Raw genomic sequence first — 16,391 nt, forward strand, 5'->3', positions numbered from 1 at the left:
TGTGAGAGGGATCAGAGATGGGACTATGCTTGTGCATTGTAAAGCCTCTGGTCCCAACTCCCCATGAGCACACACAACGGCTGAGTTACCCATACCTAGGAGTTTAAAGTTACTAGGGCCACTAGTCTGGCAGAATAAAGTGCTATGGATTGATGCTGGGGTTGAAGGGTAAGAGGCAGGGGACACTCTGTGGTAGGTGGGTGTCTGAACCCAGAGGAACACCAGGAGAACCTGACCCATCTTGGAGGATGAGTGAAGGGAGAAATAATAGCAATAGGCTGACAAAGAAGAGGTTAGCTTAATTAGTAAAGAATGTCTGCTTTGAGCGTTGTGCTGTCTTAAAGAACAATCTGTATGGGATCAAACTGACAACAGCAACTCAAAAGATTAGACAGGAAGCTTAGGGAGCAGTAAGTGCATGTTAACGTTGGAAAAATAATTCAGAAAAGGAGGGTGAGAATGGCTGCACAACTCGAAGAATGTAATCAATGTCACCGAACTGTACATGTAGAAATTGAGTTGGTGTCTTGCTGTGTATATTTTCAATAACAAAAATAAATAAAATGAATTACAAAAAAATAGCAATAGGTTGGAAGAGGTAGGATTTATTGAACACCTAAGTATGAGATGCTGTGCTGAATACTACACATTATGTCATGTAATCACCACAATAACTCTATAAAGTAGGTTTTATTCACATTTTATGGAGAAAAATGAGGCTCAGAAAGCTTCAGAGATTGCTCCAGGGCCCCATAGACAGGAAGTGGGAAGCAGGGTCCGGCCAGCTCTGACTCTGTCGCCCGTGTACTTAGTGGTTACGCTTTTGCTTGGGCATCACGAGGCTGTGAACTGGTTCTGGGGACAATGTCATGTCCCCAAACCTGGGGGTCCTTGGTGATCACGGGCTCAAATGCCTTGTTTACAATGAGGAGATTGGGGCTCTGGGAGAGGGTATATGTCTCAAAATCACAAAGTAAGTGCTGGTGGAAAATGCTAGAAATCAAACCTTGTCTTTACCTCCCTTTTTCCAGGACTGCAGCGGGGGTTGTACCCTGAAGTTTGGTGCTGGATGCAGCCACACGGGAAGGCCTTCCCGCCCTGCCAGGGTCCATGGGGATTAACCCTCAGTCTACCAAGGAAAGCCCCTTTCCTTCCACTTTTCTCTGTGGTGCTTTGGGGTAACCTCCTGTGGGCTGGCTTCCTTCCCCATCTGGCCTGGGGGGGCAGAGACCTTCACCCTGGGAGTACTGGGACCCTGGGACTGTGACCCCATCTTTGCCCAGGCCCTCCCCACCGTGGCTGCCCAGCTGTCCGTGGACCAAGCCAACCAGGACCCCTCACTGTTGCTGGGCTCACGGCTGGATTCTGTGATCCTCCCCACGGGCTGTGACACACCTCAGGCCCTGGCCACGTTCCTGGCCCACAAGGACAGTGTCGCTGCTTTTGTGGGTCCTGTCAATCCTGGTTTCTGCCCAGCAGCAGCCTTGCTGGCCCAAGGCTGGGGCAAGACCCTCTTCTCCTGAGTGTGTGAGGCCCCCGAAGGAGGAGGTAAACTGGTGCCCACCTTGCCTTTGGGTGCCCAGGTGCTGCTGTCCATCCTGAGACACTTTGGCTGGGCCCGCGTGGCCATTGTGTCCTAACACCAGGACTTCTGGGTGGCCACAGCCTGACAGGTGGCCACGACTTTCGGGACACACGGGCTGCCTGTAGGGCTGGTGACTTTTTCGGGACCCGGGGGAACAGGGGGCCACAGAGGTCCTGAAGCAGCTCTGCAGTGTGGATGGCCTGAAAAGTAAGTGTCTGTGGGTACTTTCCTGTTGTGGGCAGCCTGGGCTGCTTCTGATGGGGAACTTCCTCTGCATCAGACACTGGGCTGGGCACTTGGCAACGAGACTGCATTTAACCTCACAACAGCCTTGTGAGCATAACTGCTGAGGCCCCTTTTTACAGCTCAGAGAAGGTAAGTAACTTGCCCAAGTCACACAGCTTCCAAAGAACTCTAACTTAAATGTGGATGGAAGAGTGGGAGCAAAGGTCATTCTTGGTTCTCGCCTGGGAAAATAAAGGAGATGAGACTGGAGCAGGGCCTGGGCCCCAGGAAGGGAGGGAGTTAGAGCCACTTGTAGCTTCTTGGAACTGGAGTCGTAGCCTTGATTGATTTGTTGAGCGATTGATTTCTGCATTTATCTGGCACTTGTCTGGTCTGGGTCACGGTGGTAGACAGGAGAGAGGAGGTGGCTGGCCTCCAGGAGGTGACTGTGTGATAGGGAGACGGTCAGGTCAGCAGGTGGTTCTGACAGAGAGGTTAGGGCCATCCCAGGAAGCAGAGGCCTGAGAACTACAGCAGGCTTATGGCCAGGCCCTGGGGCATCTGAGGAGGCTTCTTGGAGGAGCTGGCACTTGACCTGTCTTTAGGGAAGTAGTTGGCTAGGAAAGGCATGGTGGGGTGGGGTGTAGCCAACAGGTGCACCTGGAAGACAGAACACACCTTAGAGTTAATCTAGATTAAAGGTTTCAGACAGTGCCTTGTGGTCCATCTGGGTTAAGAAATCAACTTAGTAAATCATGACTAGCATTATGAAAAAATCAAATGTCTTAGTTATCTAGTACAGCTATAACAGAAATCCAAGTGGATGGCTTGAGCAAACAGAAGTCTCTTCCCTCACAGTTTAGGACACTAGAAGTCTGAATTCAGGGTGCCCGCTCCGGGGGAAGGCTTTCTGTCTGTCGGCTCTGGGGGGAAGTCCTTGCAATCTTCCCCTGGTCTAGGAGCTTTTCAGTGCAGGGACCCTGGGTCCAAAGTATGTGCTCTGCTCCTTGCTCTTCTTTCTTGGTGCTATGAGGTCTCTATCTCTCTACTTGCTTCTTTCATCTTTTGTAAGATAATAGGTGGTACAGGCCACACCCCAGAGAAACTCCCCTTGCAGCACATCAGCTGTGACCTGAGTAAGGGTGTTATATCCCACCGTAATCCTCTTTAACATAACCTAATCTTCTCTCATTAACCACAGGCAGAGATTAGGATTTACAACACTTAGGAAAATTACATCAGATCACAAAATGGAAGACAACCATGTAATACCGGGAATCATGGCCTAGCCAAGTTGACACATTTTTGAGGGACACGATTCAATCCATGACAAGAATGAAATATAATTGGACAGAGAAAAATAAACTTGAGTAGACTAGAATAAAATGGAATAGAGTCGGAATAGGAAGGATGCGTGCATTTGCAGGTAGTAAGGGTAAGTAGAGAGGAGCCCTGGTGACACAGTGGTTGAGGGCTCAACTGCAAACCAAAAGGCTGGCAATTCAAACCCACAAGGCACTCCGCAGGAGAAAGATATGGCAGCCTGCTTCCATGAAAGTTATAGGCTTGGAAGCCCTATGGTGTCATCCTACTTTGCCCTATAGGGTTGCTATGAGTCGGAATCAGCGTGGTAGCAATGGGTAAAGGTAAGTAGAAGTAGCCCCGGTGGTGTAACGGTTAAGTGATTGGCTGCTAACTGAACCGTTGGTGGCTCAAACCCATTTAGTGGCTCTGAGGGAGAAAGACCTAAAAATTTGCTCCTGAAAAAATTACAGCCTAAAAAACCCTATTGGGTAGTTCTACTCTGTCATATGGGGTCACCATGAATCAAAATCAGCTCGACGGCACCTAACAACAACGAAGTATCGTTCTGTGAAACTTTCAGTTTTGTGAGTGTACTCAAGTTTTATACACTCAGTTTTGTGAGTATACCAAGGTAAAATGTATTTCTTACTGTGAGGCACCATTTAAAAGGGACTGAGACAAACCACCTTGTTATGTATTGGAGGGAATGGAGGCCAGGGCCTGTGAGGAAGAGCAGGGTGGGCAGCCTGCTGGGGTCATGTGGACTCTGAGTTAGAGCCCAACGAGAGTGAGACCTGGCCCAGGTGTGCCTGCTGTGACCTCAGGGACCATGCCTCCTTCTCTGAGCCCCAGTTTTCCAGTAGGTGAAACCCACCTTGTAGAGTCATGAGGAGCAGGTGTATGTGATCGGGTGCTTTGTAAATGCTTCCTTCAACCACGTGACCCTGAGCACTGCTCTGTGCAGACCTTGGCTGGGCTCTGAGGAAGTGGGGAGGAACGAGCTGGGCCCCAGTGGGGCAGGAGGCCTTGAGTCTGGTGGGGCAGACGGATCTGAAAACTGTCATGACAGCACACAGGACTGGGGAACCCCAAGGATGGGGTATCTGATCTGGTTGGAGGACTTCACAGAGAGGACCAGGTAATGCCACTCTAATGTGACACTGGAGCCCTGATGGTACAGTGGTAAGAGCTCAGGCTGCTGACCAAAAGGTTGGCAGTTTGAATCCACCAGTTGCTTCTTAGAAACCCTATGGGGCAGTTCTACTCTGTCCTGTAGGGTTGCTTTGAGTCGGAATCGACTGGACGGCTACGGGGTGTTTTTCGAATGTGACATTAGAGCTGGGCCTGAAAATGACAAGCTGACTGCAGATGGAGAGGAGGAGAAAGGAATTCCAGGTAGAGGGACCAGCTTGTGCAAAGGGATGAAGGTCACATGTTAAGGGAGCTAGGAGAATGATGAGCAGTTCAGTTCTGTGGGGATGGAGCCTGGTGGCAGCCAATGGGGGACACCTGACCAGACTCCTTCTCCATCCATGTTGTAGGGGATTGAGTTTCAGCCATGGTTCTGGCATTCAGGAGCCTGGAGGGCAGAGTAGGTGGAGTATCTACCTAGAGTTGGATTGCCAGAGTTCTACTCCCGGCCCCACCTCCTACTAGCTGTGTGACCTCAGGCAAGTCACTAAACCTCTCTGTGCAACAGTTTCATCATCAATAGCATGGGGTGAATCCAAGCCCCTTGGGTGGTGCAGATGGTTAACATGCTCAGCTGCTAACTGAAAGGTTGGCGGTTCAAGTCCACCCAGAGGCAGCTGGAAAGAAAGGACAATGTACTTTTGAAAAATCAGCCACTGAAAATCTGACAGAGCACAGTTCTACTGTGACACACAGGGGGCCACCGTGAGTCGGAGTTGACTTGATGGCCACCGGTAAATCCAAGCCCCTAATTTGCAGGGCTGTGAAGATGAGATGAACTACTGCAGATAAAGGGCTTAGAACAGTGGCTTGCACACAGTGAACACTCTATCAGTGCTGGCTGTTCGCATTTATGTGGCTTCCTCCGCACAGCATGGCCCGCCAGGGGCTCAGCAGAGGCCAGGACTTCAGGCTCCGACTTCCATGTGATGGGGCATCCTCAGGCTCCAGCAAGGAGACCTTTGCCCTTCCTGGCTGGGTCCATTTTCCTGACTATTCTGGAGAAAAGGGTTGCAGAGGGAACCCAGGCCACGTCCAAGGCAAGTGGCTATTTTTTTGGCCACGGTTGCAACCCTGGTCAGAGATGCAAGTGAGGAAGAGATAAAAAATGAAGAGGAAGTCCAGTGTGGGACTCTTACCTCTGGCAGGGCTCTTTTCTGTTCCAGACGTCAGGGGGTGAAATTGGCTGCCTTATTACCAAAGCCCTATTTCTTCTACTAGCTTCCCTGGGTGGTGCAAACAGTTAACACGCTCAGCTGCTAACTGGAAGGTGGGAGGTTTAAGTGCACCCACAAGTGCCTCGGAAGAAAAGCCTGGCAATTTACTTCCAAAAAATCAGCCATTGAAAACCCTATGGAGCACGGCTGTACTCTGACACACGTGGGGTCACTATGAGTTGGAATTAACTCATGGGGCAATTGGTACTGGTATTTCATTTCTTCTACTAGGGCAAAGGCAAATGTGTTCACATCTGTTTAGACCTTGAGGGAGGTATGTGGTGTCACTCAGAGCCACAGTTAAGATTACAAGCCAGGCACCAGCCTGTGAAGGTTCAAATCCTGGCTCTACCCCCACAATTTTATGCATCCTGGGGCAACAGTCAAAGTTCTTTGTGCCTCAGTTTCCTCATTTGAAAGGTAGAGATAATGATATACACACCTCTTAGGACTGTTGTAATATTGAATGACTAAATGTTTGTAAAAGTACTTTAGGACATCACAGAAAAAGCTGTCAGTAACTACTAGCAACTGTCAGAGCCAATGAGGTGGGGGGGGTGGGAAGTTGGTCCAAGTTATTGGTGGGCAGGCTGGAAGGAACATATTAATACAAATGTATTCTCAGTCAAGGGGATTGTTTTCTTAAGGAGGAACCTAGATGTGGTGGCCTTATGACGGGGGAGCAGGTTAAGGGGAACTTCCCCGTTTCCTCAGGTTGATGGGAGGGAAGGGAATTGGGGAGCGACAGCAGAGAAAAGGCCTGAGTGACTCTCCACGGACACAGAATTCTGGACTCCAGGGAGGTCCCAGTGGGAGCCAGGCCTGTGGAGGTGACCCTGCCATCTCTCCCTGGCCGTGGTGCTGTGCATGCACTCGGCGACCATCCTGCTGAGCCATGCATGGGCCAAAGGCCTGGCCAATGGGCAGCTCATCTTCCTGCCCTACGACACACTGCTGTTTGTGCTGCCCTACTGCAACTGCTCCTACCCAGCCCTCGATGAGAGGGGACCCCTGCGGCAGGTCTACGACATGGTGCCCACCATCACCCTGGAGTCCGGCCCCATAGACAAGGCCTTTGCTGCTGCCAGGGTGAGTGGAGAGGTGGCTGCCCACCTGGAGCCAGAGGAGGTCAGTGCAGACCCTCAGGCACCTCCACTAGGCCCCTGGAGGAGCTGGGGCCATGGGCAGGGGCGCCTGGGCCCTCAGCCATTCACAACCTTCATGGCCTTGGCCAGTCACCCGTGCAGCCAGCCAGTCCTGCCCCCACTGTGGGCACATGACCTGTCCCTCATTGACAAAGTGTCTCTCTTCCTAGTCCCTGGGTACATCCAATTTCTTTCTCTTTCATCCTCTCTCTGTGTCTCTCATGTGTATGTGTGTGTACCTCTGTGTGTCTTATGCTATTCACTCTTCTGGCTCCTTTGTTAATTCTCCTTCTCTTGTGTCTCTTTTGCTTCTGTTTTTCTCTTTGACTCTCAATTCCTGTAATTCTTGTTTCTGGCCCAGCAGCTCTTTCTCTTGAAGACATTCTTCTTCTCCTTTCTCAGCATCTCTCTGGCAAATTGTAAGAATTAGAAGGAGAGGGTGTTGGGAATGCGGGAGAGTGGGAGCGAGGGAGAGGTTTTCTGAAGTCACTGTTGTGCATCTGAAGAGTTCTGGGTGGGTGGGTGAGGGACGGGGTTGCTGACTTGATTTTGGCCTGCAGGATTTCGTTGAACTCCAGTCTCCCTTGAGCTGTCTATTTCTTGGTGATCAGAAGACAATAGTATCCAAAGGTGGTGAAACGCATGGTATGCCAATGGAGGGCCAGTCAATCGGTCACTGGTTTGACTCTTGTCATGATGGACAAGACAGGCCTGGCTTTCAAGGAGCTTCAATTCTGTTAGAGGGAGGCAGACAATAACCAAGTAACCAAATTAACCAAATTCAAATAGCAATAATGCTGCCCCCAAAATACAGCAGGATAAAGTGACAGAGTGACTGGGATGGAATGGTAGGCAACACAAGGTCAGATGGGCAGGGAAGCCCTCTCTGAGGAGGTGGCACTAGAGCTAAGATCTGAATGACAAGGAGACAGCCAAGTGAAGATCTGGATGAAGAGCAACCAGGACAGGGAAACAGCAAGTGCAAAGACAAGTTTGAGTTGCTGGAGGAACAGGCAGAGGGAGTGTGGAGTGGCAGGAATGTCAGGAGCCATGGGGAAAGGGATCCAAGATGAACTCAGGGGCCTGATCATGTGAGGCACTGTAGGCCAGGGTGAGGAGTCTGAACTTACTGTAAGTAAAATGGGAAATCATTAGTGGGTTTTGAGTAAGAAATTATTTGATTTATGTTTAAAAAAAAAAAAAAAAACACTTGGCTACCTTATAGGGGTGGCCTGAAGAGGGCAAGATGAATGAAGCAAGAAGGCCCTTAGGAGACTCCTGTGTGGTCCAGGAGAGCCGTGAAGTGGCTTGGAGCTGGGTGCAGGAGTGGAGGTGGTGAGAGGTTGGTTGGGTTGGGGATAAATTCTGAAGGATAGCCAAAAAGATCTGACAATGAACTGGAAGAAAGAAAAAGGGTTGTTGGGGATCATACCTAGGCTTTTGTCTTGAGAAACTGGGCAGCTGGTAGTTCTATTTCCTAAAATGGGGCAGGGGATGGGGGGAGAGAATGGAGGAGAAGTCATTTTGGGGTGGTGGAACCAGCCCTGTTTGGGGCATATCAGGTAGGTTTGAGATGCCTGTGAGACATCAGAATTGATGGTGGTGGTGGTGGTCACAATGCTGGTGGCCATGGAGACTGGGTGTGGACGGGGGTAATGGTGACACAGAAGAAAGGATTGTGTGTGTGCGTGTGTAACAATAATCCCAACAATTGCTGCTGGCAGGAGAGCCAAGGCTCAGAGATGTCTGAGAGCCTGTGCATGGGGTTGGGATACCTTCTCCTCTGCAGGTGTTCCCACTCTTTGGAACCATCTATGACACTGTGGTCCTACTGACCCATGCCCTGAACTGCTCTGAGAGCCATGGGGCAGGACTCTCAGGGGCCCACTTGGGGAACTACACAGGGACTCTGGACATGGCTGGCTTTAGCCAGAGGATCCAGAGGGACGAGAAGGGCAGGAGGCTGGCCCAGTATGTCATCTTGGACACAGATGGTTGGGGAAGCCAGCTGGTCCCCACCCACATCCTGGACACAGGCACATGGCAAGTGCTGCCCTTGGGCAGGGCCATACACTACCCAGGAGGGGCACCTCCAGCTCGCGACTCCAGCTGCTGGTTTGACCCCAATTCGCTATGCATGAGAGGTAATTCATCATCCATCCATCTGCCCGCCCGTCCATCCGTCCGTCCATCCGTCCATCCATCCATCCAAAATTTAAGAAGGCTTTCTGGAAAGTCTTAGTGAGGAGCAGGGGCAGGTGCAAAGGCTTAACACTTTATTGTCAAGCCCATTCTTCTATTGAGGTAGACCAACCAAGAGTTGCAAAGCACCAGGGAGACTAGCAAGGCCTTCCCTCCAATGAACAGGGCTATAATGTTTACAGAGCATGTCCCCATCTCTTAGCTTTCCTGAGTCACAACCCAGCCCTGTGAGTAGGCCATTATCCTCTGTGGGCACCAGTGGAGAACTAACACTCAGAAAGGTTTGGAGACTTGCCCAAGGTCACACAGGGAGGTGGTCTCTGAGCTCACACTGAGCTCATGTCTACTGACTCCAAGTGCAGGATTCCTTTTACCTCATGACCACGGGGGAGTGTGAGATGAGGAAGCCCGTTCCGTTCAGATTCCTGACATTCATCGGTGACAGATCTTCATCCCTAATGAAGTTACACTGGCTTATTACATGCACATAGATGTATACAGAGATGGGCACACACATATGGGTACAAATAAGCAAGTGCACCCGCATTCCCTACTGCACGCCTTGTTATGGTCACTGCAGTTGGTGGGCAATCTCTGGTTTGGCCAGGCTCCCTTATGTCCCTCCCCTGCCCAAACCTTCTGTAGCCTCCCATGCCCCTCCTGACCTGGGCTCTGACTGCTCCTCTACCCCATCTCCCAACGTGACTCCACAGAAAAGGCTGACTCCTTTCATTTCCCCAAACACAGGTTGCCCTTTCAAGCTGCCCTTTTCACATGCATTTTTCTCTTCCTGGAGTTCTCATCTCCACCAACCACCCCTACCTTGCTTGGCTAAACCCTGCTTATCCTTCAAGGAAAGGAGCCACGGTGGTGCAGTGGTTAAGAGCTTAACTGCTAACCAAAAGGTCGATAGTTTGAACCTGCCAGCCGCTCCTCGAGAGAAAGATGTAGCAGTCTGCTTCCGTAAAGACTACAGCCTTGGAAACTCTATGGGGCAGTTGTACTCTGCCCTAGACGGTCGCTATGAGTCGGAATTGACCTGACAGCAATGAGTTTGGTTTTTGGTTTTATCCTTCAAGAACAGCTCTGCAGTCAGAGTTGGGGGTCCTTGCCGTGTGCTCCCCACCACCTGGGTACACAACACCATGCTCCCAGAGTGCTGGCTTTTCCCTGTGCCTGGACTAGAAGTCTTTTCTGCCACATGCCATGTGGCTTGTCCTCTTACCTCTTTAAATCTCTGCTCAAATCTTCCTCTCAGCCCTTGGTGAGAGGCAGGGTGGTACAGTGATCAGGAGCCCAGATGTCAGTATAAAACTGCCTGGCTTTGAACCCAAGCTCTGCCACTCAGTTTACTTAACCTCTCAGTTTCCTTATCTATAGAATTGTGATAATAACTCTACCTATTTCTAGAGGTCATTATGAGCACTGAGTAGAAATATACAACAGTCTTAGAATGAGTGCTTGTACACAAATAAGTACTACAAAATATTTGCTGCTATTATTATTACCTGAGTCAGAATCTACTCGATGGCAACGGGTTTGGCTTGGTTTTGGTTTAGGGGGTCTTAGGAGGAGGCAGGCTGAACAATCCTCATCCCCCACAAAAGGAATGAGGGGAAGGAAGCAAGAGAAGATCCCCCTTTCCGTGGTAGTGGAAGTCAATATTCTCTTTCCAGGACGGAGCTGTGCGTTTTAGCACCTTGTCAGCCCAGGCTGATGCTGGAATGCCCAAGTAAAGCAGCCCCTCACCTCATCCAGGAGGTCCTAAACAGCCTCTGCATCTGGCTCCTGACGTGAGGGCTAGAGATGTGGGCTCTGCCAACAGTCAGAGCCGTCCCACAGTGAAACTAGCTGACAAGGCAGGAGTGAGTGGCCCATTGCAGGGGGTGTGCAAGAAGAAATAGCATAACAACTGGCAGGGATGCTCATCTCACAAATTTGTATTCAGCACCTGCCCTCTCCAGGGCCTGTGCTAGGTGCCAGGGACACAGAGATAAATAAAACACAGGCCTACCCTCTGGGGTTCTCAGTCTGAGGGGACGGGCTGACATGTCACACTGTACAAAAGGCCATGGAGTGATCAGAACTGTGATGAGGCTGAGTAGAGGCCGTGGAGCTCAGAGGTGGGGTGTCCCGGCTGAGAACACAGACAGCAGTGCTGGGAACCGAAGTCCGTGCCAGATGACCATACACAGACAAGATTTCCCACCAGGGCCCATCCTGAGACCCCACCCTGGGGAGGAGGCTGGACAGGGGTTTGCATTGTTTCCCAGGGGAGAAGCTTCCCAAGGGAGTGAAGGGGGCTGTCATCATGTGTGGCCCTTGCTGCTATGACTCTTGCCTGCCCTGCTTCCCCCACAGGTGTGTACCCCTCGGGCAGCCTCCTTGCCCTGGCCCTGGCCTGTGCCCTGGTGCTGGCTGGAGGGGCCCTCACCTGCCTCATCAGGTGAGACTGTGCCTGAGCCTGGCTCTGCCCTTCGTGCCCCAACCGCAGGACCTCTCTCAGGGTACAGAGCCCTGGCGACCCGCAGAGGGCTTCTCAGTATCCTCTCCCAGGACTTCAGGACCACCCAGCACTCCCGTCCATCCTAAAGCCTTGGTCAGGGCTCTGTCAGGGCCCCAGGCTGCCTCCAGAGAAAGTCTACTTGAGCCTTGAGGAAGAAGCCTGTGACCTTGAATGAGACTCTGTCCCTCCCTGAGCTTCAATCTAACTAACCATCGGTTCAAGGAGGGGCTTGGCCAGGATGATCCCCAAGGGCCCCTCCAGCTTCGAAAGCAATTCTCCCTGAGGTCTGAATTCCTTGATGTTCCAGGATCCAGACCGTCCCTGAACCTGGGCCACACCTGGCAGGGGCTTAGTCTTTTACCTGCACATCTCTGCTAGGCTCTGGCTGCCCTGTGAGGCGTCCAGGCAATTTGGGAGTGCTTAGGCTCTGAACCAGCAGGCACATTAAGCACCTTGAGCTACAGACCTGAGCCTGAGGCCACAGAGCTCTGTGGGAGGCAGTGCTCAGTGGTGCCCTCTCAGCTTAGCTAGGACTGGTACGGAGACAGAATGGGGAACCAGGGGAGAATAGGGGAAGGCTCTGAGTCAGAGGCAGGCCCCAGGGGTCAGACGCAGGTGGGGTGCAGTGTGCCCCATCGGCCCCACCCTGCACTGTCTCACCTCCAGGTCAGGCATCCAGCAGCTGCAGCTGGTACAGGGCCCCCACCAGATTCTGCTGACCACCCAGGAGCTCACCTTCATCCATCAGCCCCCAAGCAGACGGGTGGGTAGGGCACGGGCTGGGCAGCGGTGGGGGGCTGGGCTATGTGCCCAGCCTAGGCTTTTGACCATATCTGCCCTCTTCCAGAGGCTGCATGTGGACAGTGCGAGTGAATCAAGAAGTGTGGTGGATGGCAGGAGCCCAGGGGTCAGTGAGGAGCCTGCTAGCCCCCCAGGAGCCCGCCAGTGTAGCCCTGTATCAGGTGAGGGCCTCGCTACCCTCATGCCCAAGCCTGGGGAGCTGTAGTCAGTTTGGGAGAAGCTGAGGGAACCCACAGCCTGTCAGGCCTCTGTTTGCTCCACTCCTGTTACAGGATGGGAAACTGAGGCCCAGATAGAGGCAGCATGACTTTCCTGGGTCACATAGCAAGTCAGTGACAGGGCTAGAAGTGGGAACCAGAAGTCCAATTCCCAGCCTGATGTGGTTGACAATCTGGCCTTGGGAAACAACCAATTCCTGGTCACTTGGCCCTGGGCGCAGCCAGCCAGGGTCCACCCCAGCGTCCCTCTCAGGCATGAGACCAGCCTAGGCTCACCCCCTGCCCACTTAGGCAAGGGGCAGTGAAACCCCTGGTCCCTGAGGCCCTGACATGTCGGAGCAGCACCCAGCCCAAGACAGCCTCCAGACAAACGCTGGGCCACCAGCTGACAGGGACCAGAAGGTGAGAGGTCAGACCAGGCCAGAACATGGTGATGGTAGGTCCTGACAGACTCAGTTTCTCAGGTACTGTCAGTCCCAAATTCACCAGTTCACTGACGCTGTGATTCTCACATTCCGGGACTCTCAAGCGGACAAGCTGGGCTGATTTCCTGTAACAGGAAGCAACACAAGATGCTTGCTTCTTCCTCCCCACCTTCTCCCCTGGGGAATTCCACCTGCTATTTTCTTTTTTTTCTCCTGATAGGAGCTTTAACGATGGACAAAGCATGATTTGTCTGCTTTTCTGAGTTAGCTGACAGGCTGTTGGTGAGGCAAAATCTTTCAGTGATGAAGGGAGAGAGGGCTAAAGTTACGGTCAGCTCTAGACCAGGCCAAGGAGAGGACAGAGCTAGGCTGAGGCCCCCGCCCCCACCTTCATCCCACCCCGTCCTCCCCTTTCTGCTTCCCTAGCGTCCCTGGGTCCCAGAGCTCCTCCCCCCCCCCCTGCCACCGCCTCACAGATTTTGGGTATCCTGGTGCCTGTGGCCTGCAGGTAAAGTTGACCCTGGGAAAGGGTGCTAAACGTGCTTTCTACTCACTGCCTCACTGCACCTTCACTATGTGGGTGGGGGTTATCGTCCCTGCCTTACAGTTCACGGAGCTGGAGAGCAGCAGAGTTAGGCTTGGGTCTACCTGGGCTGTAGTAACAGTCTAACTGCATTTCTGCTGGCCAAGCTCTGCCTGGCTTGGACACATAGAAAGGGGCGCAGTGGGGCTGTTATTACCATTGCCATTTATGGTGAAGAGGGGTCCCTGGATGGTGCAAACAGTTAACACATGCAGTTGCTAACAGAAAAGTTGGAGGTTCAAGTCCACACAGAGGCACCTCAGAAGAAAGGCCCAGCAGTCACTTCCAAAAAACCAGCCATTGAAAACCTTGTGGAGCAGAGTTCTACTCTGACAGACATGGCATTGCCCTGAGTCGGAGTTGATTCAATGGGGACAGTTTTTTTTTTTTTTTTAATGTTGAAGAAGCTGAGGCTTAGCGAGGTTAAGGGATTTTCCCAAGGTCACACAGCTGGGGAACAGCAGCAGATAAGCACTTGCTGCCCTGGTGGTGCAATGGTTAAACATTTGGCTGTTAACCAAAAGGTCGGCAGATCAAATCCACCAGGAAATCCTATGGGCAGTTCTACTCTGTCCTATAAGGTCGCTATGAGTGAGAATCAACTCGACAGCAACGGGTTTTGGGGTTCTTTCTTGAACAGGGAGACTGGGTGTGGCTGAAGAAGTTTGAAGTTAGCACAGCCCAGGAGCTACGGCCGAGTTCCCTCAGCCTCCTGAGAAAGGTGGCACTACCAAGAATGTGAGCGGTGGGGTCGGAGGGGGGTACCGCTCAGGAGACCCTTATTGGTCTGGATTGGTTCCTGCTCAATGAGGAAGCTCCTGGCCTCAAAAAGGAAGTCATTCCTGTCATCCTGATTGCCACCCAATTTCCAGCACCTCAAGCACAATTATACACAGCTCTGTCACCACCGTACATCAACAATCCTAAAGCCACATCATCCCATCAACATGCTTGTCACCATAGCCAGGGGCACAGTCACCTTCATCAGTATCATCACATGGTGTAGCCAACATCATCAAAGGACCTCATCCCCCACCCTTCATTCATTTGCCCACCCATCCATTTGTTTACTAAGTATTTATTGAGCACCACCTATGTGCCAGGCAGTGTTTTGGGTTTGGGGATACACCAGTGGAGAAGAGAGGCAGGTTGCTGCTCCCAGATAACTTGCAGTCACCTGTCATCACTAACCACAGAAGCACCTTCACTCCTGAGATTGTCACCATCCTGAGAGGTACTGTGGGATTTGAAGACAGGAAGACTCCAGGTAGAATCCTGCCTCCACAGACACTTAGCTTGCCTCTAAAAAGGAACTATGATATCCACCCCCAGGGGAATTGTGAGGATTGGGGAGAATATATGGGATAACCTAGAGCTGTCCCTGGCAAGTAGTGTGCCTTCCATACATGGTGATTTTGATTAGTATTTCCAACATCACCACCATCTGAAATAAAGTTTTTTAAAGATTAAGTGACTGGAGGTTAAGTTAAGCATTGCCCAGTGGGCATCCTGTAACCAATGAGAGTAGACATTTCTCAAATAATTTTGGAAATTGCTGGATTAACTACAGGACTTCTCAGAACTTTTAACGTGCAGTTCTGGCTATCTATTACCTTGTAACAAGTTATCCCAAAATGTAGCATTTAAAAACAACACTTTTATTAATATCTTACAATTTTGTGGGCCAGACATTGGGGCAGGGCTCAGCTGGGCAATTCTTCTGTGCCACACGGTGTTGGGTGGGGATAACTCAGAAGCATTCAGCTTGTCTAGAGCAGCAGTTGGCAAACTATGGCCCACGGGCCAAAACCACCACAGCCTGTTTTGTAAATAAAATTTTATAGTAGTACTGCTGCTCTCATTCATTTATGTATTGTCTATGGCTGCTTTTGCTCTAGGATTCCTGGTGGTGCACTGGTTAAAATGCTCAGCTGCTAGCAGAAAGGTCAGCGGCTCAAAGCCACTAGTGGCTCTGCAGGAGAAAAATGTGGCAGTCTGCTTCTGTAAAGATAACAGCCTTGGAAATCCTATAGGGTTGCTGTGAGTGGGAATCGACTCAACAGCATTGGGCTTGGTTTGGTTTGGCTTTTGTGCTACGATAGCCAAAAAACCCAACTCACTGCTGTCAAGCCCATTCTGACTCATAGTGACACTGTAGGACAGAGTAGAACTGCCCCATAGAGTTTCCAAGGAGCACCTGGTGGATTCAAACTGCCAGCCTTTTGATTAGCAGCCGTAGCTCTTAACCACTGTGCCACTAGGGCAGAGGTGAGTATTTGTGACAGAGACTGCATGACCCACAAAATCTATCTACTGCCTAGACCTTTACAGAAGAGTTTGCTGCCCTGTAGTCCAAAAGCCTGGTGATGCAGTGGTTAAGAGCTGTGGTTCCCCTAGCATTTTAGCTGCTAACCAAAAGGTCAGCAGTTCGAATACACCAGCTGCTCCTTGGAAACCTTGTGGAGCATTTCTACTCCATCCTATAGGGTTGCTATAAGTCGGAATTGACTCAATGGCGATGGATTTTTTTGTTTTTGCTTGGTCCAGAAGGTCCAAGATGGTTTCACTCACATCTTGAGCCTTGGCAGGGATGCTGGAAGATTGGACTCAGCTGGACCTGTCTTCCCTTTCTCTACAGTCTTAGGGCCTCTCTGTGGGCTGCTTCCAGCATGGTGGTCTCAGGGTAGAAGGACTTCTTCACTGGCAGTTCAGGGCTGCAATAGAGAGTGCTCTGAGAGACAAGAAGTGGAAGCTGCCAGTCTCTAAGACCCGGACCCAGAACATGTGAGACCATTTCCACCATGTTCCATTGGTCACAGTCATCATAGAGGCTGCTCTGACTCAAGGAGAGGGGGCAGAGATCCCTCCTCCTGATAGTAGGAGTGTCAAGGAATTTGAGGCCATCCTTAACTCACCACACATGTTAATGTGTTTGTGAATTCCAAAGGGGGGAAAGTATGCAGGCTCCCCATTGATGACCTCTGAACT

At 51.2% G+C, this 16,391-nt stretch overlaps 1 protein-coding gene across 1 annotated transcript in view; it reads left to right on the forward strand.

Annotated features, from left to right (window-relative positions):
- Positions 1-1,069: 1,069 nt before the first annotated feature.
- LOC126078968 (guanylate cyclase D-like) overlaps positions 1,070-16,391 on the forward strand; it is a 42,046-nt gene continuing 26,724 nt past the window's right edge. Inside the window, 10 exon segments of the mRNA XM_049889827.1 lie at positions 1,070-1,219; positions 1,221-1,730; positions 1,732-1,796; positions 6,354-6,651; positions 8,458-8,812; positions 11,232-11,316; positions 12,043-12,139; positions 12,224-12,279; positions 12,281-12,338; positions 14,044-14,124. Coding sequence (XP_049745784.1) covers positions 1,070-1,219; positions 1,221-1,730; positions 1,732-1,796; positions 6,354-6,651; positions 8,458-8,812; positions 11,232-11,316; positions 12,043-12,139; positions 12,224-12,279; positions 12,281-12,338; positions 14,044-14,124 — 1,755 coding nt within the window.

This window comes from Elephas maximus, chromosome 7, assembly GCF_024166365.1.
Source record: "Elephas maximus indicus isolate mEleMax1 chromosome 7, mEleMax1 primary haplotype, whole genome shotgun sequence".
Taxonomy (NCBI): domain Eukaryota; kingdom Metazoa; phylum Chordata; class Mammalia; order Proboscidea; family Elephantidae; genus Elephas; species Elephas maximus.